Source organism: Moschus berezovskii, chromosome 24 (assembly GCF_049115385.1).
Source record: "Moschus berezovskii isolate FMDL1 chromosome 24, NW_MosBer_1.0, whole genome shotgun sequence".
In the NCBI taxonomy this organism is placed as follows: Eukaryota; Metazoa; Chordata; class Mammalia; order Artiodactyla; family Moschidae; genus Moschus; species Moschus berezovskii.
This window is the reverse complement of record NC_142483.1, coordinates 61,813,752-61,838,867: the sequence shown is the minus strand read 5'-3', so window position 1 is coordinate 61,838,867 and position 25,116 is coordinate 61,813,752. Positions and strand designations below refer to the sequence as shown.

At 38.9% G+C, this 25,116-nt stretch overlaps 1 protein-coding gene across 2 annotated transcripts in view; it reads right to left on the bottom strand.

The window, feature by feature from the left end:
* LANCL2 (LanC like glutathione S-transferase 2) overlaps positions 1–25,116 on the bottom strand; it is a 103,215-nt gene that overhangs the window by 58,286 nt on the left and 19,813 nt on the right. For both annotated transcript variants that reach the window (XM_088831755.1, XM_055414811.2), the window contains exon 2: positions 9,989–10,106. In XM_088831755.1, coding sequence (XP_088687881.1) covers positions 9,989–10,106 — 118 coding nt within the window. The remainder of the gene's footprint in view (positions 1–9,988; positions 10,107–25,116) is intronic.

The following is a 25,116-nucleotide window of genomic DNA, read 5'->3' as shown; positions in this document are numbered from 1 at the left end:
AGGATCCTCTCCTTAGCTGTGTCCAGTAGGGAATTTTTCATTTGTTAACATGTATTTGATTTCTAGCATTTATGTTCAATTCTTAGAATTTACATCTCTCTGCTTACATTATCCATGGGTTCCTTCAAGTTGTCTACCTTTCATTAAAATCCTCAGCATATCATCAAAGTATTTAAAAATTCCTGGTCCAATAATTCCAACATTCCTTCCATATCTTGTTCTGGTTCCGACGTTTGTTTAGTCGCCTCAAACTGGCTTGTTTTTGCCTTTCGGTATGTCTAGCAATTTTTCTGTTGAAAGGCAGACAAAGTACTGGGTAAAAGAAACGGCAGCAAATAGTCTTATAGTAATGGAGTGGTCAGGAGTGCGGGAGTGGGAGCATTCCACGGTCCTACGAGCAGGTCTCAGTGAACACGTGCCCCTGGACCATGAACTCCATCAGTGCTCCTCAGTGTCTTCCTCTCCTCAGGCTGGACAGGATGCCAGAGGGAGCTGCGGTCGGCTATTACACTTTCCCCAGGCAGCTCAGCTTCCGATCCAGTAGGTTAGGCTCTGGTGAAATAATTTCTCCTGAAGGCCGGCCTTGTTAAGAACAGAATGCTCTGGAATATTTAAAAATGGTTCCTTTGCCCCTCAACCCCACAAGAAGCATGCAGGGATTTTTTTCCAACATTCACAGTGAGGACCTGGGATAACTGCTGCAGTTAACTTCACAAAAGTGTGGAAGCCTCCCTATGATTGGGTCCTCCGGGAGTTTTTTCCTCTCTCATATTTGCCTACAGTGAGTTTCTAGCATCAATCAATTACAGCTTAGGTTCCTGTGGTGATCTCCCTTTGTAGGTCTCTGCTCTAGTAAATTGTGATTTTCTGCATCTCCCTCCATATTGCTCCTATTTTAGGTGTAGCTATTTGTCATGTAACCCCAATTTTCTGATGGATCCAGAAAATTGGGGTTACATGACATAGAAAAGTTGTTGATTTTTCAGTTTGTTCAGTTTTTAATTTTAGGACAAGGTGGTGACTTTTATTAGTAACTCCTTACATGTCAGGCAGAAACTGAAAGTTTTCCTTCAATTTAATTTTTTTTCTTATTTTTCCTTTTATGTATTCCTGTGTTTTCTGTGGTTTCAATTCTTTCTTCAACCCCTTGCAATTTGGTCCTCATTTCTGACGTGATTTTGTCTTTTCCTTGAATTTCTTTTTTCAGTTCTGTCAATTCTTATTTTATATCATCTTACTGCCTTCCCGTCTCTTCGCAGAGTTCCATTATTTCTGCATTGTGAATATATTGCATAATTAAGTCACAAAATTAATGCTGAAAAGCGCTGTACTTTTTCTCCATCTTGTAGTAGAACTTCCTTGCTATGTTTTCTTCTGCTGACAAACTTTGATTTTATTTTTTATTTTTTCTAATATTATGTAAATAATTGATCTTTTTCTTAAATTTGAAACAGATGGATTTTTCTGGATCAAATATTAATAGGAAGATTCTCTAGAAGAGGAAGACAGTGAGAGTCGCTTTAATCTGAAAGGCATCTTCTTTTTAGGTGAGGAACAGTTTACTTAACAAATGATGACTTCTGGTGGCCAGCTTTCCTTTGACTCTCATCTTTTTTGTTTCAGAAGGCACCTGCCATTGATGTTTCCCTCCTTCCTACACATTAGCAGTGTCACCAGGAATGCAGCTTCTGCTTTCTAAGTCAATCCTCTTTTTCAGAATAGTGTTTTGTTAGAAAGTCTATAAAACCTATGTTCCCCATATAACCAGATACCTTTCTTCTCTACCTTGTCCAGCATTACTTGCCCACTTTTCACTCGGATATACCCTCAAAGTTTCCCCTCAGGGTGTGTCTTACTCCTGCTGGGAATAATCACTTGTGCAGAGTGATAGGACAGATTCTGCCACCCCTGGATCCTTTGTCTTTCTTCCCCTGCTCTACCAACACTCTTTCCATAGTCATTCTGGATGGTATTTGTTTTTAACCCTGTATTATTTGTGTATATTCTCTATCTCATATTTTTCTAAAGAGATAAATTTTGAATAGTTCAATTCCGTTCCGTTCCGTTCCGTCGCTCAGTCGTGTTCGACTCTTTGCGACCCCGTGGACTGTAGCCTACCAGGCTTCTCCGTCCATGGGATTCTCCAGGCAATTATTCTTATATTGTACAGTTTTAAGAGATAAGACAGGGAGGTATGGGTCTAAGTGGATTCCATACTGCTACATGAACCCCAAAGCCCTAAATATTATTTGAAATCAGTCAAGCCAAATACTTCCATGATAACTCTCAGTGATCCCCCAAAATGACAACAATTGGAGATTTTTAAAAAACAATGATTCTTAGAATCATACCTTCTGAGTTCCTGATATAACTGTCCTGGAATGGAGTCTCTGTGTATTATAAAGTTCTCCAGATAATTCCGAAGCATAGCCAATTTGGGGCCTAACAATAATGGAGTTAAAACCTCTTTTCAACAAGAAAAAATGCTTTAAGTAAAAGACTTCATGGGGGAAACCTGTGCTACTAATAATTGATTTTTCCTTTCAAAATAATTGTATTCTTTGTATTTTACTTCAAGTTAGCAAAAATTATTTAACTTTATATTTAGGATAAATTTCTGTAAGAGAACTAGTTCCATGTCTGTCTGGGTACAAAAGTTTGAAAAATTCAATTCTATTGTCACTGTGTAATATTGTAGTCACAATAGGCAAATAATAAAGCATAACATAAATGAATTATAAACACAATAAAAACACAAAGAGATCGTGGCCATCATATTTGGGTGTCACTTGAAAAACAAGTACCAGTTCCTGGTGACTCCAACATTACACTTGTGTCCATACTGTTTACTGATTAAACTATAAAAATTTAGCAAGAAAAGACTGTAAATTTACACGTGAATTGTCATTAACAATAATCATACTGTGTTTCTAATCCCTCAAAATAAGGTCTGTCCAGCAAAACAGACACAGATGTAAAGAACAGACTTTTGGACTCTGTGGGAGAGGACGAGGGTGGGATGATTTGAGAGAATAGCATTGAAACATGTATATTATCATATGTGAAACAGATCGCCAGTCCAGGTTCGATGCATGAGACAGGGTGCTCAGGGCCGGTGCACTGGGATGACCCTGAGGGATAGGATGGGGAGGGAGGTGGGAGCATGGTTCAGGATGCGGGACACATGTACACCCATGGCTGATTCATGTGAATATATGGCAAAATCAATACAATATTATAAAGTAATTAGCCTCCAATTAAAATAAATAATTAAAAAACAACAACAAAAAACCAAGGTCTGTCTCATTTCTTTTATATTCCCTAGATAGCTATGCTATTATAATGTATGGCACCATGGTAAAATAACAAAAAGAATATAAAGATTAGTTAAGGCAAACTGATTTTGAAATTAAAATTTTTGATTTGAAGTGTCATCACTGGTTGCTTAATTATAATTATCAAAATCTTTATGTGTACAAGTGATTTAAATGAGTACAAACAGAAGGTTAAGTCATTGATAACTATAAGGCCGGAAAAGTCACACAAATGTAGCTTGTCGCAAAGGACAAAGACACAGAAGCAAACAAAGAAAAACAGACCTTAGAGCAAGTCTGTTCTCATTACACATTTAAAAAGTCAGACATATATTAGGTCAGGTAATTAATGCTACAAAAATGACATACTAACTTCATATGACATTTAAACATCAAGCAGAAAGAATTTCTTTAGAAATAAAATTACAGGCCTGGAAAGAACATGTGGCCAGAATGGAAGCAGTTGGGGCTCAGGATAGGTAGGCAAGTGTTTAAGAATATTAATGTCCAGGAGACCTTCAAATGGCAGACGAGTAAGATGGGGAGATCACCTTTCCTCCAACAAACACATCAAAAATTCATCTGCATGTGGAACAACTCCTACAGAACAACTTCTGAACACCTGCGGAAGACAGACTTCCAAAAAGATAAGTCAATCTTATCTCTGAGATAAGATAAGAATGAGATACAGCAAAGGATAATGATAAAGAATGAGACTGAGGATTTTGAGATGGGGACCTGCACCCTGTGGAGCGAGTCATGAAGGAGAAAAAGTTTCCACACACTCAGAAACCCCCTCATGGGAGGGGTCAGGCGGACCTCTGGACTCTCAGAGGGGAATCCAGGAACAGGTGTTCAGAAGGCAAAACTGAGAGAATTCACCACAGAGATCTTGCCAAACAGACCTTCCCAGTCAACAAGTGGCCTGAATGCCTGCCACAGTGAGTGGAGGATGGGTATCAAGGCTCAGGCTTTGGGGGTCGGACCCCAGGGAGAGGATTGAGGTTGATTACCATGAAGATACTCTTAGGAGGTCAGTATGATACAGCTAAAGGAGTTCAGGGAAAAGCTTGGGCCTGCCAGAGAGGCAAAAGATCATTGCTGCAGAAAAGCTCTAACTCCCCATGCTCATGGAATGCAGGACTCTATCTTCACAAGTGCCAGAGGAAAAAGGAGACAGCTGAGGTCAGTGACTCCAGAAACAGAAAATCCGGCAGAAGAGCCAGATGCAGAAATAGACACAACTGCAGTTTGTGATACCAGAGGGACACGACATAGACACTTGACTGCTGCCAGGGCCAGTGTGGGGGCCAGAGGCGGTGGACAGGAGGCCACTATGGTCTTGACCCAGGGGCTGCAACTGCCACCAACCTGAGAGTGGGCACAGGTCATTGCCCACACCTTCCTGGAGGCCTGAGCAGCTTGACTCTGCCTAGGGACCCACAACCTGAGGCCAATTCCCCTGGGGAAGTGCATGACCTTCCTTAGAGTGTGGCAACTTCCTGCAGATCTCAGCCTCAGTGGGCACTCTCCACACACCCCAAATGTGTCTGCCGTGCCCCTCCCTTTCCCCAGTCCAACTGAACAAATGAGCCCTATTAGGGCTGCTATTTTTGTCCCCTCATGTCTAGGTGGAAAATAGACATGAGCGGGAGGCATACAAGCAGAGGCAGGACCTACACCAAAGCAGAGAACTGGGGGCCGTGTGAGCAACAGAGAGAAGGGAAAATAGCTCTTGCAGCTGCAAGTGCAGCAGATCAAACCCCCACAATCAGCCCAAAACTGTGGACTTTAGGGGTAACTGTGGACTCTGGGAGCAAGTAAAGCAAGTACTAAGTAAGGCAAAATCTGAGTTTGAGCTGACACTACACTGCCCACAAGAGGTCCAAAGACCTTTCCAGAATGTTGGAAGACTTTCTGAGTAGGTAGATCGACTACAGCACACTGCATGAAGAGGAAAATAAGGAATTAGTGCAACATTCTTTTAGCTATCACTCTATATATTTTTTTCTTTTTCATACTGTTCTAATGATGTTCTTTCTTTATTAAACCTTCGTTATTTTTTTTATCTACTTTTGCCTTTGTTAAAACATCTTATTTTTAAATGAATTCATTCTATTTTTTCCTGTTTTTACAGTACTCTTTAGTTATATTATATTTTTTCCATGTTTTTTACTTTGTATTTTTGCTAGTCTGCTGCTGCTGCTGCTAAGTCGCTTCAGTCGTTTCTGACCCTGTGTGACCCCATAGACGGCAGGCCACCAGGCTCCTCTGTCACTGGTATTCTCCAGGCAAGAACACTGGAGTGGGTTGCCATTTCCTTCTCCATTGTGCTAGTCTAGTTTTTAAACTTGATTTTCACATACAGATTTGTTTAATGGCTTGATTACTCTCTTCGTTTTCAACTCCTGTTTTTATCTCTTTCTTTTCATCTCTTCTTTCTTGCTCTTTTCTCAATATAAGTCTGTGCGTTTCTTTGGGTGTTCTTGGCTGTGGTTTAACTATTAGTCTTGGGGTTTTGTGTTCTGTGCTGTGTGGCCTGTGAAGTCCTGGAGCTACGGTAAGGGGTTGGGCCTTAACCCCTGAGATGGGAGACTCCAGTACAGGACTTAGGACCAAGAGCCCTCCCAACCATGGAACATTAATCACCAAGAGCTCTTCCAAAGGTTCTCAACACTAAGACCAAGCCTTACCCAAAAGCAAGCAAGCTTCAATACCAGACACCTCAAGCAAAACCTTCAGCAAAATAGGAACACACACTTGCCCATTATCATAGAGGCTACCCAAAGCCATAACAAGTCCAGAGAAACCCCAAAACACACTACTGGATATGGCACTACCCTTCAGGGAGACAAAACACAGTTCCACCAACAAGAACACAGGCACAGGTCCCCTTAACCAGGAAACTTCACAAGTCACTGGTCCAACCCCAGCCATGGGGGGCAACCCTGACAAATAAGACGAACTACTACCTTCAAGTCTACAAAAAGCAATAAATTAAACAAAATGAAAGAGAAACATGAAGCAGATAAAGGAAAATGGTAAAAACCCACAAGACCAAACAAATGAAGAAATAGGTAGTCTTCCTGAAAAAGAATTCAGAGCAATGATAGTAAAGATATCCAAAATCTTGGTTAATAAAATGGATGCACAGATAAATAGAATGGAACACAGAACTAGAATATATGAAAAATGTTTACCAACGACCTAGAGGAAATAAAGAATAGACAGCCAGCAATGAACAACATAATAACTGGATTAAAAATACTCTGGAGGGAATCAACAGCAGAATAACTGAGACAGAAGAACAGATAAGTGAGCTTAAATATAGAATGGTGGAAACAACTGAAGTAGAATAGGACAAAGGAAAAAAATTAAAGAAATAGCAACACTCCAGCGAACTCTGGGACAATATTTAGTGCACCAATATTCAAATTATAGGGGTCCCAGGAGAAGAGAAAAGGAAAGGGTATGAGAAAATATTTGAGAATATTATAATCAAAAACTTCCCAACATGGGAAAGGAAATAGTTACCCAAGTCCAAGGAGACCAGAGAATCCTATAAAGGATAAACCCAAGGAGAAACACACCAGTACACATATTAGCCAAACTAATGAAAATTAAACACAAAGAAAAAACATTAAAATAGCAAGAAAAAAGCAATAAATAACATACAAAGGGGTCCCTGTAAGGCTAACAGCTGATCTTTCAACAGAAACTCTACAAGTCAGAGGGAGTAGCAGGATATACTTAAAAGTGATGAAAGGGAAGAAACCTACAACCAACATTACTCTCTCCAGCAAGAATCTCATCAGATTCAAAGGAGATATCAAAAGCTTTACAGAAGCAAAAGTGAAGTGAATTCAGCACCACCAAACCAGCTTTAACAAATGTTAAGGGAACTTCTCTAGATAGAAAACACAAGAGAAAGAAAAGTCCTACAGAAACAAACCCAAAATAAAAAAAGTAAACGGTAATAGGATCATATATATCAATAATTACCATAAATGTAAATGGATTAAATACTCCAATCAAAACACACAGATTAGCTGAATGGACACAAAAACAAGACCCTTATATATGATGTTCACAAGAGAATAACCTCAAACCTAGAGAAACATACAGACTGAAAGTGAGGGGCTGGAAAAAGATATTCCATGCAAATTGCAAACAAAAGAAAGTAGGAGTAGCAACATTCATATCAGATAAAATGGGCTTTAAAATACACACCATTACAAGAGACAAGGAATGATACCACATCATGATCAAAGGTTCAATCCAAGAACAAGATATAATAATTATAAATATATATCCACCCAACATTGAAGCACCTCAATACATAGGCAAAAGCTAACTATTAAAGGGGAAATCAACAGTAACTCAATAATAGTGGGAGACTTTAACCGCTCACACCAATGGGCAGACCATCTAGATAGAAAATTAATAAGGAAATATTAGCTTTAAATGATATATTGGACTGCTGCTGCTGCTAAGTCGCTTCAGTCATGTCCGACTCTGTGCAACCCCATAGACGGCAGCCCAACAGGCTCCCCCGTCCCTGGGATTCTCCAGGCAAAAACACTGGAGTGGGTTGCCATTTCCTTCTCCAATATATTGGACTAGTTGGACCTAATTGATATCTACAGGGCACTTCATCCAAAAACAGTAGATTTCACTTTTTTCCTGAACATTCTCCAGGATAGATCACATCTTGGGTCACAAATCAAGCCTTGGTAAATTTTAAAAACTGGAATCATCTCAAGATCTTTTTGACTACAATGCTATAAAATTAGATGTGAACTACAAGGGGAAAAAAAACTATAAAAATCATAAACAAATGGAGGCTAAATAATATGCTTCTGAGTAATGAAGAGGTCACTGAAGAAATCCAAAGAGGAGATCAAAAAATACTTAGAAGCAAATGACAATGAAAACATGACAACTCAATACCTGTGGAATGCAGTAAAAGCTGTGCTAAAAGGGAAGTTTATAGCAATATAATCCCATCTCAAGAAACGAGAGAAAATTCAAATAAACTACTTAACCCTACACCTAAAGCAACTAGAAAAAGAACAAACCCCCCCCCAAAGTTAGTAGAAGGAAAGAAATCATGAAGATAGGAGCAGAAATAAGTTAAAAAGAAATGAAGGAGACAAAAGTAACGATCAATAAAACTAAAAGCTGGTTCTTTAAATGATTAAAAAAAAAAAACCTGACAAACCATTAGCCAAACTCATTAAGAAAAAAAGGGAGAAGACGCAAATCAATAGAATTAGAAATGAAAAAGGAGAAGTTACAACAGGCAATGCAGAAATTAATCATGGAGATTACTACAAGCAACTATATGGCAATAAAATAAACAACCAGGAAGACATGGACATATTCTTAGAAAAGTATAACCTTCCAAGACTGAAACAGAACAAATAGAAAATATGAACAGACCAATTACAGGCTCAGAAATTGAAACTGTAATCAAAAGTCTTCCAACAAACAAAAGCTCATGGCCAGATGGCTTCACAGGTGAATTCTACCAAAAATTTAGAGAAGAGCTAACACTTATCCTGCACAAACTCTTCTAGAACTCATTCTACAAGGCCACCATCAACCTCATACCAAAACCAGACAAAGCTGCCACAAGAAAAGAAAATTAAAGGCCAATATTGACAAATTAGATGTAAAAATCCTCAACAAAATTCTAGAAAAGAGAATCCAACAACACATTAAAAGGTTCCTACATCATGATCAAGTGACTTTTATTCCAGGGATGCAAGGATTCTTCAGTATCACAAATCAATCAATGTGATATACCATATTAACAGTTAAAAAAAAAAACTGTATGATCATCTCAATAGATTCAGAGAAAGCTTTCAACAAAATTCAACACCCATTTATGATAAAAAAAAATATACTCTCCAGAAAATAGGCATAGATGGAACATACCTCAACATAATAAAGGCTGTATGTGACAAACCTACAGCAAACATTATTCTCAATGGTGAAAAACTGAAAGTTTTGGAAGTCTTAGCCAAAAAAACAAATAAAAGGAATCCAGACTGGAAAAGAGGTAGTAGAAAGAGGTAGTAGAAGTCTCATTGTTTGCAGATGACATGATTCTTTACATAGAAAACCATAAAAATGTCACAAGAAAATTACTAGAGCTAATCAATGAACATACTAAAGTCGCAAGACACAAAATTAATACACTGAAATCCCTTGCATTTCTATACACTAACAATGAAAAACCAGAAAGAGAAATTAAGGAAACAATCCCATTCACCATTGAACAAAAAGAATAAAATACCTAGGAATAAACCTACCTAAAGAGAAACAAAAAACCTGTATGGGAAAAATTATAAGAAGCTGATGAAAGAAATCAAAGATGACACAAACAGATGCACAAACAGATATACCATGTTCTTGGATTGGAAGAATTAATACTGTGAAAATGACAATGCTACCCATAGCAATTTACAGGTTTAATGCAATCTCTATCAAAATATCAATGGTATTTTTCACAGAACTAGAACAGAAAATTTCACAATTTATATGGAAATACAAATATAAAAAAAAGTATAAAACATTATCATTTTAAAAGAAAAAAAATTCAGATCCAAGTCTTACATATCATAATCCAAAAATAAAAGCTATCAATTACTTATATCCCATAGACTTACCTGTCCAACCAGTATAAGCAGAGCAATCATGTGGATCAGCTGTCTTCAGCCCTTCTTCCATTTGCTGTAGAAGATCTTTAATTTTGGTCTGGATCCGTCTTGTGAAGTTATTAATAATCTGACAACCAAAAGAAGACATAATATTAAATTGTAGAAGACCAGGATAATGCTGCAGTGGTTGGGAAGATTGGCTACCCACCCCAGTATTCTGGCCTGGAGAATTCCATGGACTATATAGTCCATGGGGTTGCAAAGAGTTGGACATGACTGAGCGACTTTCACTTCACTTCACTTCAAACACTTCAACAGTCTAAGCTGTAAAAACAAACAGAAATTATAATACCTGGCCCGTTTCAATGATTCATTGGTTGGAGCGAGTCTACCTTGTTTTTACGAGGTTAAGTTTTAAAATAAGAGCGTGCCCTATATGGAGTCTATGTAACAAGTAGGATCACAAAAAATAAGCTGCAGAAATCAAAGAAAAAACAAACAAAAAAAGAGTACAGAGATGGATTTGACTACACAAACATTTTAATTTAAGTTAAAGAACATAAGATGGTTTAAAAGTCAAGGACAAGGGAGGAATATGTCCAATATAAAATATTATAAATAAAATAGGCTATGGAACAATATGGAAATACACACAAAATTATCAACATACCTTACGAAAAGAAAAAATCAAATTGCAAGTATAAGCAAACATTTTCAATCACTTAGCAATTAATGAATTGAAAATAAACACAAATACTATCAGATTAACAAATAATAAAATATTAAGTTCCAAGGCTGTTAGGAGCTAAGAAGCAGATATTCTTACTGACTGCTGGTGATCTTTCTCAAAGGAAATTTATCATAAATTCTTTAAAAATTTTGTTTATTTCTGGCTGTACTGGGTCTCTGTCACTGCGCACAGGCTTTCTCTGGCTGTGGCGAGCAGAAGCTGCTCTCTAGTTGCTATGCACAGGCTCCTCATCGTGGTGGTTTCTCTTGTTGCAGAGAATGGGCTCTAGAGCCCGCGTTCAGCAGTCGTGGCATGCAGCATTAACTGCCCCACAACATGTGGGATCTTCCCTGACCAGGGATGGAACCCCTGTCCTCTGCACTAGCAGGCAGATTCTTAACCAATGGATCACCAGGGAAATCCCACATCAATACTCTTAAACATGTAGTTGACAGTGCTGTCCAGATTTTTCTGCCTTTGATGATTTTTTAAAACTCTAGTCACTACATCAATCGCTGAGGTGTAATTGTAATTCTCTTTTTGCCCCTCTTTAGTGTACTTACAGTTCTATTATCTGACATAGACAAATTACGTTATGTCTTCCTGACAGACTCTATCATTAAGAAACATCCTTCTGTGAGGCTTCAGGGCAGTTACTTTCATGTTACTGGACAGTTAGTGCTTTCAGGCCAAATTTTACTGAAATTTGGGATTCTGCACTAAAAGCAAACTTAGAATTACGTTACAACTGTGAAAGCCCCAGAGAGGTTTACTTAAACCTGGAGGGATGTGTGTACATTTCAAAGGGGATGAGCGTTCAGAGCAGGAAGACACTTCCCAGTCATAGAACTGAAGACAAAGGAGCCTGGTCATATCACAGAGAGATTTATTTACATTACAAAGACTTCACTGTGTGACAAAGGTCCATATAGTCAAAGCTGTGGCAGCTTTCCAGTAGTCATGTATGGATGTGAGAGCTGGACAGTACAGAGGATGAGATGGTTGGATGGCATCATTGACTCAATGTATAGGAGTTAGAGCAAACTCCAGGAGAAAGTAAAGGACAGGGAAGTCTAGTGTGCTCCAGTACATCATGGGGCTGCAAAGAGTTGGACACGACTGAGTGACTGAATAACAACGATGACTTTGATATTTCCAACAAAACTCTCTCAGAAAGGGAAGGAGACACAGTTGTCTCCTTCCCTTTTATAAAAAGCACAGAAAACTTAATTTTTCTTCATTCTTTTCCTATAATACAGACTTTGTCTACGAACCTTTGACCTGGGTTTTGCTGACTGAGGATTAGACGTGAGACTCAGGGAACCACTCACTAGTTGTTACCTTCTTTCTCATAAATAATTAACCTCTGATCCAATAACCTTTTGTGTACATTCAGGAAAAACTTAACAAGTATAAATATTAAAAACTAAAGAACAAAAATTAGGCATCTATCCACAAATGGAAGAACTTTCATGTGAGGAGTGGAACCCAGCACCTTACTCCAAGGGACTTACGGCAAACCTAGCTCACTAGAGCACTGGGTAACAAGCAGACAGACCAGCTGTGAAACCTGCAGGAGACTGAGCCAAGTCCAGCCCCTGAGCTATAGTCTGGGAGTACAGGCAGAACAATGACTCAGCAGTCGCCCTCCGATGAGAGAGGCTTTGTGGAAATCCATATTTCCAGAGGAAAAGTTTCAACATTCCTTTTGAGGACAAAGAAAAAAAGAAGTTTGGATGAGCTGGAGTGGATAAGAGGAATAGCCTGTCTCTAAGGCAACTGCACCCCACTCCAGTACTCTTGCCTGGAAAATCCCATGGATGGAAGAGCCTGGTAGGCTGCAGTCCATGGGGTTGCTAAGAGTTGGACACGACTGAGCGACTTCACTTCCACTTTCCACTTTCATGCACTGAAGAAGGAAATGGCAACCCACTCCAGTGTTCTTGCCTGAAGAATCCCAGGGACGGGGAAGCCTGGTGGGCTGCCATCTATGGGGTCGCACAGAGTCGGACACGAGTGAAGCGACTGAGCAGCAGCAGCAGCAGCCTGCATCACATAATGTACAGGTATAGCATGTGGCTAAATAGACAGCCCATGATTTCTCCCATAGGGGAAAGCGAGAGTCACTGAGTCCAGTTTCTAAAGGGACAGCCACACTCATTTGGTATCTAAGTCTGTGCAGGCCTCTGCTGAAGAGACTTAATTCTCTCATTTCTCATAATGCATCCAGATTATCACAGAGGAAGTCCACGCCTGGGAAGAGGGAGCAAGTCAGAGTAGCATGTAAGATTCCCAGAGGCCATTAAAGGAATGGAGTTTCTGCTGATGCATTTTGGACTCTATCAGGAAACACGAAAAATCAAGAAGATATCATATCACCAAAAGATCACAATAATCTTCCAGTTACCAAATCTAAAGACAGGAAAATCTACTATTTATACAATAAAGAATTCAAAGTAGTTGTTCTAAGGAAACTAAGCTATAAGAAAACACAGAAAGACAATTCAAAGAAATTTAAAAAAATAACAGGATGTGATAAAAATGAGAAATTTAACTAAGAAATAGAAATCACTGAAAAAATATTCTAGAGTTTAAGAGCTGAACAAATGAAATGAAAAATGAAATAGAGATCATCAAAAGCAGGTAGACTACATAGAAAACAGAATCAGTAAGACAGCTAGGGGGACTTCCTGGTAATCCAATGGTTAAGAATCTGCCTTGCAATGCAGGGGACATGGGCTCGACCCCTGGTCAGAGAACTAAGATCCCGTATGCCACGGAGTAGCTAACCCCTCACGCCACTAACTACTGAGCCCCTGTGCCCCAGAGCCTGCAGACCTCAACTAGCGTGTCTGTGTGCCACAACAAAAGGTCCCACAGGACTCAAAGAAGAGCCTGCATGCTGCAACAGACCTGACACAGCCAGATAAATAAATGAATATTTTTTAGATTCTTTAACCAAAAAAAAAAAAAGATAGGACCTTTGAAAGAACTCAGCCTAAAGAGAAAAAAGAATAAAAAAGTGAAGAAAGTCTGCATAACCTATGAAGACATCCTCAAAAACCCAATATCCAAATCATTAGAGTTCCAGAAGGAAAAATGAGGGAAAATGGGGGCAGAAAACTTATTTAAAAAAATAATGGCTGAGAACTTTCCAAATCTGGAAAGAGATCTGGACATCAAGTTCATGAAGCTAATAAACAAATTGCCCCATTAAGTCAAACAAAATGTCCTTTTCCAAGGCATTTTATTAAAAAAAAAAAAAAACAGACTAGGCATACACACTGAGGAAACTAGAATTGAAAGAGACACGGGTACTCCAATGTTCATCGCTGCACTGTTTATAATAGTGAGGACATGGAAGCAACCTAGATGTCCATCTGCAGACGAATGGATAAGAAAGCTGTGGTACATATACACAATGGAGTATTACTCAGCCATTAAAAAGAACACATTTGAATTAGTTCTAATGAGGTAGATGAAACTGGAGCCCATTATACAGAGTGAAATAAGCCAGAAAGAAAAACTCCAATACAGTATACTAACACATATATATGGAATTTAGAAAGATGGTAATGATAACCTTGTATAGGAGACAACATAAAGTTGTTTCTATTATTTATATTATTAATGCTTCTATGAATAATTCCCAAGTTGAAGTTTATTTGCAAGATTTTTCTTGTTGATTATTGTTACCTGATGTTTCCCTTTTTAGAGAAGCTTTTTAAGGCAGCTTTGACTCTGTTGAGCCTCTCAATTTTATTTTTACTGCATTAATACCTGGTATGTATTAGGTGCTTTCTTTTCTTTATGATTATTCTGCTTATCTTGCTAACTTCTTAAACTGGATGTATACTTGTATACTCATTGCTTTTCCTTTTTATGTAAGGTGTACTACATTTAAAGCCTCAGTGGATAATGTTTTCCATATCCCGTAGGTTTTAAGACTTTGTGTTTTTGTTATCTTTCTTTAATGATGTTGTTTTTAAATGCCATGTACTCAGTGAGTGATATAAACACATTGTAAATTTCAGTTTTCTAATAAAAAAATAAAAAAAAACCAGAAAGTATAAAAAGTCAAACACAAAAAAGAGAAACCTAAAGACAGCAAGAAAAAAAGAAGACTATAACCTACAAAGGAACCTCCAATGGGACATCAGTGAATTTCTCAGAAGAAATCTTACAGGCCAGGAGACAGTGGGATGATATATTCAAAGTAATGACAGAAAAAAACCATCAAAAATAATCCACCTGGGAACTTCCCTGATGGTCCAGTGGTTCTGACCTCTGCTACCACTGCTGGGAGAACAGGTTTAATCCTCGGTTGGGTAATTAAAATTTTGCATGCTGCTTGGCTGGTCAAAACTTTAAAAAAAAAAATTTTAATTAAAAAAAAAAAAAAGAAACACTACATGTGGCAGAATTATCCTTCAGGGATATAAAGACATTTCCAGACAAAAGATGAGGCAATTCATCATCACTAGACCTATCTAACAAGAAATGCTGAAAGAAGTTCTTCAAGCTGAAATGAAAGGAGGCTAACCAGTAACATAAAAGAAAAAATATACAGATAAATATGTAGTCAAACTCAGAACCCTGTAATATGATGTTAACACAATGCTACTTTAAAGATTAGAACAAGAGTATCAAAAGTAAATTAGGTCACTATAATTTGCTAATAAATACACAATATAAGAAGGCAAATTATTACATTTAAAAAAACATTAAAGGAAGAAGAGTAAAACTGGAAAGGTTTTGTATGTGATTGAAGTTAAGCCATTATCAGAGTAAAATATGACTAGGTATAAGATGTTTTATGTATCTCATGATAACCACAAAGCAAAGAATTTGACTAGATTCCCAAAAGACAAAGATGGAGAATAAGAAGCATACAACAGTGGGAAATCACCATTTCACAAAGGAACCCAGTGAGAATCAAAAAGGAACAAGAGAACTACAAAATAGCCAAGACACAATTAAAAAGATGGCACTAGGAAGCTCTTGTATTTGTACTCAGTCATTCAGTTACGTCTGACTCTTTGCGACCCTTTAGACTTCAGGCTCCTCTGTCTATGGAATTTTTCAGCCAAGAATATGGAAGTGGGTTGCTATTTTCTCCTTCAGGGGATCTTCCCAGGCATCACACCCAGGTCTCCTGCATTACAGGTGAATTCTTTTCTGCTGATCCATTGAGGAAGCCCAGTAAGTTCCGATATATACATAATCCCTCTAAATATAAGCAGATTGAAGTTCTAATCAAAAGGCAAAGAATGGCTAGATGAATTTAAAAAAACAAGACCCAACTATATGCTGCCTACAAAAGACTCACTCTGGCTTTAAGAACACACAGGCTCAAAGTGAAAGGATGGAAAAAGACATTCCACAAGTGGAAACCAGAAGAGAGCAGAAGCAGCTGTATTTATACCAGACAAATGATCTTAAGTAAAATACAGTCACCTGAGACAATGGTCCTTCTATAAAGGGGTCAATTCTTGAAGAAGACATTACCAATTAGGAATAGTAATACAAATGCACTCAACACCAGAGCAACTAAATACATTAAGCAAATACTGCTGCTGCTAAGTCACTTCAGTCGTGTCCGACTCTGTGTGACCCCATAGACGGAAGCCCACCAGGCTCCCCTGTCCCTGGGATTCTCCAGGCAAGAACACTGGAGTGGGTTGCCATTTCCTTCTCCAATGTGTGAAAGTGAAAGTGAAGTTGCTCAGTCATGTCCGACCCTTAGCGACCCCATGGACTGCAGCCTACCAGGCTCCTCCATCCATGGGATTTTCTAGGCAATACTACTGGAGTGGCTTGCCATTGCCTTCTCCGTAAGCAAATACTAACACAGCTAAAAGGTGAAACCGACAATAATACAACAGTAATAGGTAACTACAACACCACACTGTCAGTAGGGATAGGTCATCCAGTCAAAAAATCAAGAGAACACTGGACTTGAATCATACATTAGACCAAATGAACCCAAGAGACACATATAAGACATTCAATCTGACAACAACAGAATACACATTCTTCTCAAGTACACACCGAATATTCTTCGTGGTAGATCAAATGACTGGCCACAAAATAGGTCTTACTGCATTTAGAAGAGTGAAACCATACTATGTAACTACTGTGCTTGTGTTCAGCTGTGCAGTTGTGTCTGACTCTTTGTGACCCCATGGACCCCAAGGAGCCTACCAGGCTCCTCTGCTCATAGATTTTTCCAGACAAGAATCCTGGAGTGGGTTGCCAATTCCTCCTCCAACTTTTCTGACACTGGTATAAAAACAATCAACAACAAGTGGGAAGTGGAAAATCCACATATATGAGGAATTTAAAGAACATACTCCCAGATGACCAATGTCAAAGAAATCAAAAGGGAAATCAAACAATACCTTGAAACAAATGACAACTGAAACACAACATTACCAAAACTATAGTATGTTGCTAAAGCAGTTCTAAGAGAGTTTATAATGACAGATACGTATAGGAAGGGAAAAGAAAAATCTTAAACAAATAAATAACCTAGCTTTTTACACCTCAAACTGAGCCGTGTTCAAGTCTTTGCAATCCCATGGACTGTAGCCTGCCAGGCTTCTCTGTCCATGAAATTCTCCAGGCAAGAATACTGGAGTGGGTTGCCACTTCCTTCTCCAGTGGATCTTCCCAACCCAGGGACTGAACCCTGGTCTCCCACATTGCGGGAAGATTGTTTACTGTCCAAATCACCATGGAGGGAATTAGAAAAAGAATAAACCAAACTCAAAATTAATAGAAGATAGGAAATAACAAAGATGACAGCAGAAATACATGAAATAGAAACTAGAGAAATAACGGAAAAGATTAACAAAACTAATAGCTGATTTTTTTTTAATTTAATTGATAAACCTTTAGCTAAATAAGAAAAAGAGAAGACATAAATAAATAAAAACAGAAATGAAAAGATATATTAGAAGTGACACCACAGAAACACAGCTGACTCTTGGAACGTATGGCTCTGAAACACATGGGTCCACTTACATGCAGGTACTTTTCAGCAGTAAATATTACAGCGCTACATAGTCCACGGTTGGTTGAATTCAGGGGTGTGAAGGAATCAAGAACACGAAAGGCTGACTATATAAATTACATGCAGATCAACCCCCATGTTGTTCAAGGGTCAACTCTACCAAGTATCACAAGAGACTACTATGAACAATTACATGCCAACAAAATGAATAACCTAGAAAAATGGATGAATTCCTAGAAACATACAACTAACCAAAGCCGAATCAGGAATAAACAGAAAATATGAGTAGACCAACCGTGGACTTGGAGATTGAAATCAGGAATTTAAAACCTCCCAAGGAACAGAACCCCAGAAACATGATGGTTTCACTGGTGAATTCTACAAAATATTTAAAGAATAATGAACACCAATCTTTTCTAAACTTTTCCCAAAAACTGAAGAGGAAGGAAAACTTATAAATGCAAGATCAGCATCACCCTGATTCCTAAGTCAGATAAGGACACTATTCATAACTAATATCCCTGATGAATATGGATGCAAAAATTTTCAACAAGATGTTAGCAAACTGAATTCAAAAATACACTAAAAGGATCAATCAACAACTTCAGATATGCAGATGGTACCACTTTAACAGCAGAAAGTGAAGAGACACTAAAGAGCCTCTTGATGAGAGTGAAAGAGGAGAATGAAAAATCTGGCTTGAAACTCAACATTCAAAAAACTAAACTCATGGCATCTGGTCCCAACACTTCATGTCAAATAGAAGGGGGGAAAGTGGAAGCAGTGGCAGATTTTATTTTCTTGGGCCCCAAAATCACTACGGACGGTGACTGCAGTCATGAAATTAAAGGACAACTGCTCCATAAAAAGAAAGCTATGACACACCTAGACAGCATGTTAAATAGGAGAGACACCACTTTGCCAAAAAAAGTCCACATAGTCAAAGCTGTGTTTTCCCAATAGCCATGAACGGATGTGAGTTCAACCATAAAGAAGGCTGAGTGCCTGAGAATTGATGCTTTTAAACTGTGGTGCTGGAGAAGATGCTTGAGAGTCTCTTGGATTGCAAGGAGATCAAACCAGTCCATCCTAAAGGAAATCAACCCTGATTGTTCACTGGAAGGATGATGCTGAAGCTGAAGCTCCAATACTCTGGCCACCTAATGTGAAGAGCCTACTTTTCGGGAAAGACCCTGATGTGGGGAAAGATTGAGGGCTGGAAGAGAAGGGGGCGACAGAGGATGAGATGGTTAGATGGCATCACTGACTCAATGAACAAGAGTTTGAGTAAACTCAGAGAGACAGTGAAGGATGAAAAGCCTGATGTGCTCTACAGTCCATGGGGTCACAGTTGGACACGATTTAACAAAAACAACTGAACAAAAACAACGAGAGAAAACCCTAATGACTCAACCAAAAAACTGATATAAACAGTGAAACCAGTAAAGTTGCATGATATAAAATTACACATGGAAATCAGCTGTGTTTCTATTGTGGCTGTTCAGTCCCTATGTCGTTTTGTACTCTTTCTGACCCCATGGACTGTAGCCTGTCAGGCTCCTCTCCCCATGGGGTTCTCTTGGCAAGAATACTGGAGGGGGTTGCCATTTTCTTCTCCAGGGCATCTTCCTGCACCAGTGATTGAACCCGCCTTTCCTGCAATGGCAGGAGGATTCTTTCACTGAGCCACCAGGAAACACTAACAAGAAACTTCTCAAAAAAGAAACAAAGAAAACAATTTCATCACAATAGCATCAAAAACAAGAAAATACTTAGGAATACATTTTATTATCAAGGAGGTCAAAGAGATGTATGTTGGAACTGAAAGCTTCTGATGAAAGAAATCGAAGACATAAACAAATGGAAAGATATCCTGTTTCCATGGATCAGAAGAATTAACAGGTACTGCTGTTATGTGTCAGAGAAGGCAACGGCAAGCCACTCCAGTACTCTTGCCTAGAAAATCCCATGGACGGAGGAGCCTGGTAGGCTGCAGTCCATGGGGTCGCTATGAGTCAGACATGACTGAGCGACTTCACTTTCCCTTTTCACTTTCACACATTGGAGAAGGAAACGGCAACCCACTCCAGAGTTCTTGCCTGGAGAATCCCAGGGACGGGGGAGCCTGATGGGCTGCCGTCTATGGGGTCACACAGAGTCGGACACGACTGAAGTGACTTAGCAGCAGCAGCAGCAGCTGTTATGTGTTAAAGAGGAATAGTTGTCTGATTCTCCATCCAACTGCTTAATATCTTTTTGACTCCAAGTTAGTCATTTAAGCCTCCTGTATTTAAACCTTTTAAACCATTTAAACCTTTGGTTTCTACCATTAGTCAAAGAAATGCAAAATAGTATTCATAAGAAGAAAAAAAAACCTAGAGTATTATATCTTCATAATCTGATATGGCAGAACCCATAAGGTAGTATCCATCCCACGTTTATTTCCCACACTTTCTTCCTTATCATCAGAATCCTGATTCTATTCACAGCAGCAACGAATCTAAGCCCAGAAGAGCTACTTGCTGTCTCAGACTGCCTTACGACCAAGGGCAGCCACAGGACACAGTTCCAGCCAGTGAAAGGAAAGTGCAAATCTTCTAGGGCCTCTTGGAAGGTTCTCACATTTCTTGATAAAAGAGAAAACATAGAGCTGGTATTCCCTTCTTTTTTTTCCCTTTGTCCAGTTGTAACATTAGACGAAAAATCCGGGACTACAGCCACCTTATACTACAACACAAAATATATGATAGAAAGACCAACATAATTGCAGAAATCCTATCTGATATCTTATTGAAATGAATCAACACCATCAGTTGCCCACTTCTAGACTTCCTGTTATACAGGAAAAATAATCTGATTAAAATACTTCCAAGTTAACTCTTCTGTTCATTGTAGCTGAATGCAGGCCTAACATATTTGTGTACAGTTTAACTCTGTCATGATAACTTCACTCCAAAGCAAATGCTTTATTCCTCATAAATGATACTATAGTCCTAAGGCTTATGATTACTCACTCTAATTCCTCCTAATACTTGTCAAAATTTCATTGTAAAAGTAATTTCTCTGCTTTGTTTTACTGTATCTTTTCTAGTTCTTAATTTTTAAATTTTATCATAAAAGAGATTTCTAATTTACATTGGAACCAAAGCCTCATGAACAAAGAAGAAAATCTGTTATGCTATAATTTTACTTGGAGGAATTTTAACTGGTTCATCTCATTTAATAATGGTATTACAATAAAGACAACTTATTTAATAATTAGTGAGCATTTACCATATGCATGGCACTCAGTACTCTACATGATATTTGAATTAATCTTTCACATCACTGAATGATTCTCCATTTTCTAGGTGAGAAATCTGAGGCTAGCCCTAGGTCACATGACAGCAAGAGACCTAACTCTGGGAGCTGTAACTAGACTATCTAATCCCAAATTTCCTGGGCTTCCCCATGCTGAGCCCTTACTATGAAAATCTTTGATTTTCCATGAAAAATTTATCTTTAGATTTGCAAAAGGTTTCCAGTTTTCATTCAGTCACACCATATGAATACAATACATATCCACCACAAAGCACAGAAACAGCATGAGAAGCTAACGAATTCAGGTTGATTTTTAGTAACTACACTACAATTCAGGACCCAGAAAATCACAATGATATGATCATTCACCTACAGCCAGACATCCTAGAATTTGAAAGTCAAGTGTGCCTTAGGAAGCATCACTACAAACAAAGCTAGTGGAGGTGATGGAATTCCAGTTGAGCTATTTCAAATCCTGAAAGATGATGCTGTGAAAGTGCTGCATTCAATATGCCAGCAAATTTGGAAAACGCAGCAGTGGCCACAGGACTGGAAAAGGTCACTTTTCATTCCAATCCCAAAGAAAGGAAATGCCAAAGAATGCTCAAACTACCGCACAATTGCACTCCTCTCACACGCTAGTAAAGTAATGCTTAAAATTCTCCAAGCCAGGCTTCAGCAATATGTGAACCATGAACTTCCAGATGCTCAAGCTGGATTTAGAAAAGGCAAAGGAAGCAGAGATCAAATAGTCAACATCTGATGGATCATCGAAAAAGCAAGAGAGTTCCAGAAAAACATCTATTTCTGCTTTATTGACTATGTCAAAGAGTTCGACTGTGAGGATCACAATAAACTATGGAAAATTCTGAAAGAGATGGGAATACACCTGACCTGTCTCTTGAGACACCTGTATGCAGGTCAGGAAGCAACAGTTAGAACTGGACATAGAACAACAGATTGGTTCCAAATAGGAAAAGGAGTACGTCAAGGCTGTATATTGTCACCCTGCTTATTTAACTTCCATGCAGAGTACATCATGAGGAACGCTGGGCTGGAGGAAGCACAAACTGGAATCAAGATTGCCGGTAGATATATCAATAATCCCAGATATGCAGATGACCCTTACGGCAGAAAGTGAAGAAGAACTAAAGAGCATCCTGATGAAAGTGAAAAAGGAGAGTGAAAAAGTTGGCTTAAAGCTAAACCTTCAGAAAACTAAGATCATGGCATCTGGTCCCATCACTTCATGGAAAATAGATGGGGAAACAATGGAAACTGACTGACTTTATTTTTCTGGGCTCCAAAATCACTGCAGATGGTGACTGCATCCATGAAATTAAAAGACGCTTACTCCTTAGAAGGAAAGTTATGACCAACCTAGATAGCATATTAAAAACCAGAGACATTACTTTGCCAAAAAAGGCCCCTCTAGTCAAGGCTATGGTTTTTCCAGTAGTCATGTATGGATGTGAGAGTTGCATTATAAAGAAAGCTGAGCACCAAAGAAGTGATGCTTTTGAACTGTGGTGTTGGAGAAGACTCTTGAGAGTCCCTTGGACTGTAAGGAGATCCAACCAGTCCATCCTAAAGGAGATCAGTCCTGGGTGTTCATTGGTAGGACTGATGTTGAAGCTGAAACTCCAATACTTTGGCCACCTCATGAAGAGGGCTGACTCATTTGAAAAGACCCTGATGCTGGGAAAGATTGAGGGCAGAAGGAGAAGGGGACGACAGAGGATGAGATGGTTGGATGGCATCACCAACTCAATGGACATTGGTTTGGGTGGATTCCGGGAGTTGGTGATAGACAGGGAGGCCTGGCATGCTGCGGTTCATGGGGTCACAAAGAGTCGGACAGGACTGAGCGACTGAACTGAACTGAACACTGCAATTAGCAAGAAAATATTCTTTTCCCCCACACTAGGCAATTTTCCCAAACAAGGATGCCCCAGAATGTTATAAAGCAAAACTACATTGGTTATTTCTAAAATAATTGTATTTTCTGTATTTTTTATTAAAGTTCTTTGAGGAAATACAATATAAAATATTGTAAAATATAAAAATACAGAAATCTATAAAAAAAGATTAACAACTTTAAAAGTTCATGATCTTAATTTCAAATAGAAGAAGAGTGGAAAGTCTCAAAATAAGTGTTTAACATGCACATATAAATAACTCCTAAAGCAAAACGTAATGTTTTGAACAGGTATTTGTGAACCAAACTTCTGAGTTTGAATAATGCAACAGGAAAGCTTATGAATAAAATAATTTTCACTCCTCATATATGTAGGCACTTGTGACACTTGTCTAATTCAATCTTGATAACTCTGTAATAACATTATCCCCATGTTTTGCACAAAGAAACTAAAGCTAACAATGCGTCACCTACATTTTTAAAGACAATAAAAATGGCTTTTTAATCAACAATTTGTTTATTTGATATACACAGATTATATACATCAATATATGGGCAGATACCAGTAAATACAAGTATATATATGAGGTGCTGGGCTTTGCTTAGTCGCTCAGTCATTTCCGACTCCTCACAACCCCACTGACTGCAGCCCGTCAGGCTCCTCTGTCCATGGGATTCTCCAGGTAAGAATGTTGGAATGGGTTGCCATGCTCTCCTCCAGGGTATCTTCCCAACCCAGGGATCGAACCCAGGTCTCCCGCATGGCAGGAGGATTCTTTACTGTTTGAGCCACCAGGGAAGCACACAGGTATAAGAATACATATACAAATATATAGACATCAGCAAGTAATTCTTTCACAGGAAAGGTTTTAATAAACCTTCTTCCTCAGGGTACAGGTGGAAGTGCATTTCGTAATCTCAGATCTCCCAGGGAAAGATGCTCTGTGACAGTTCACACATATGAAGTAGGTGGGCTTGTTTCCTAACATTCTATTTTCAAACAAAAATGAATATCAAAAGTACCCCAATCATTACCTCAAAGTGAATTACTAAACGAGAAAAGAGGATGTATTTATTTTGTGTCATAAAAATTAACTTGATAATCTACTGTGTATATACATTCTAGGGCGAGGGTTCCAGCCTCTGGGATTTAATGCCTGATTGTCACACTGATTGTTTAACTTCTATGCAGAGTACATCATGAGGAACGCTGGGCTGGAAGAAGCACAGGCTGGAATCAAGATTGCCGGGAGATATTTCAATAACCTCAGATATGCAGATGACACCACCCTTATGGCAGAAAGTGAAGAGGAACTCAAAGGCCTCTTGATGAAAGTGAAAGAGGAGAGTGAAAAAGTTGGCTTGAAGCTCAACATTCAGAAAACTAAGATCATGACATCTGGGCCCATCACTTCATGGGAAATAGATGGGGAAACAGTGGAAACAGTGTCAGACTTCATTTTTTTGGGCTCTAAAATCACTGCAGATGCTGACTGCAGCCATGAAATTAAAAGATGCTTACTGCTTGGAAGGAAAGTTATGACCAACTTAGATAGTATATTAAAAAGCAGAGACATTACTTTGCCAACAAAGGTCCGTCTAGTCAAGGCTATGGTTTTTCCAGTGGTCATGTATGGATGTGAGAGTTGGACTGTGAAGAAAGCTGATCGCCGAAGAATTCATGCTTTTGAACTGCGATGTTGGAGAAGACTCTTGAGAGTCCCTTGGACTGCAAGGAGATCCAACCAGTCCATTCTAAAGGAGATCAGTCCTGGGTGTTCATTGGAAGGACTGATGCTGAAGCTGAAGCTCCAATACTTTGGCCACCTCATGCGACGAGTTGACTCACTGGAAAAGACTCTGATGCTGGGAGGGATTGGGAGTGGGAGGAGACGGGGACGACAGAGAATGAGATGGCTGGATGGCATCACCGACTCGATGGACATGAGTTTGAGTGAACTCCGGGAGTTGGTGATGGACAGGGAAGCCTGGTGTGCTGTGATTCATGGAGTCGTAAAGAGTCGGACACGACTGAGTGACTGAACTGAACTGAATCTGAGATAGAGCTGATACAATAAAAACAGAAATGAAGTGCATAATAAATATAATGCACTTGATTCATCCCCCAAACCACACCGTCCATCTCCTTGGTCCATGGAAAAATTGTCTTTCAT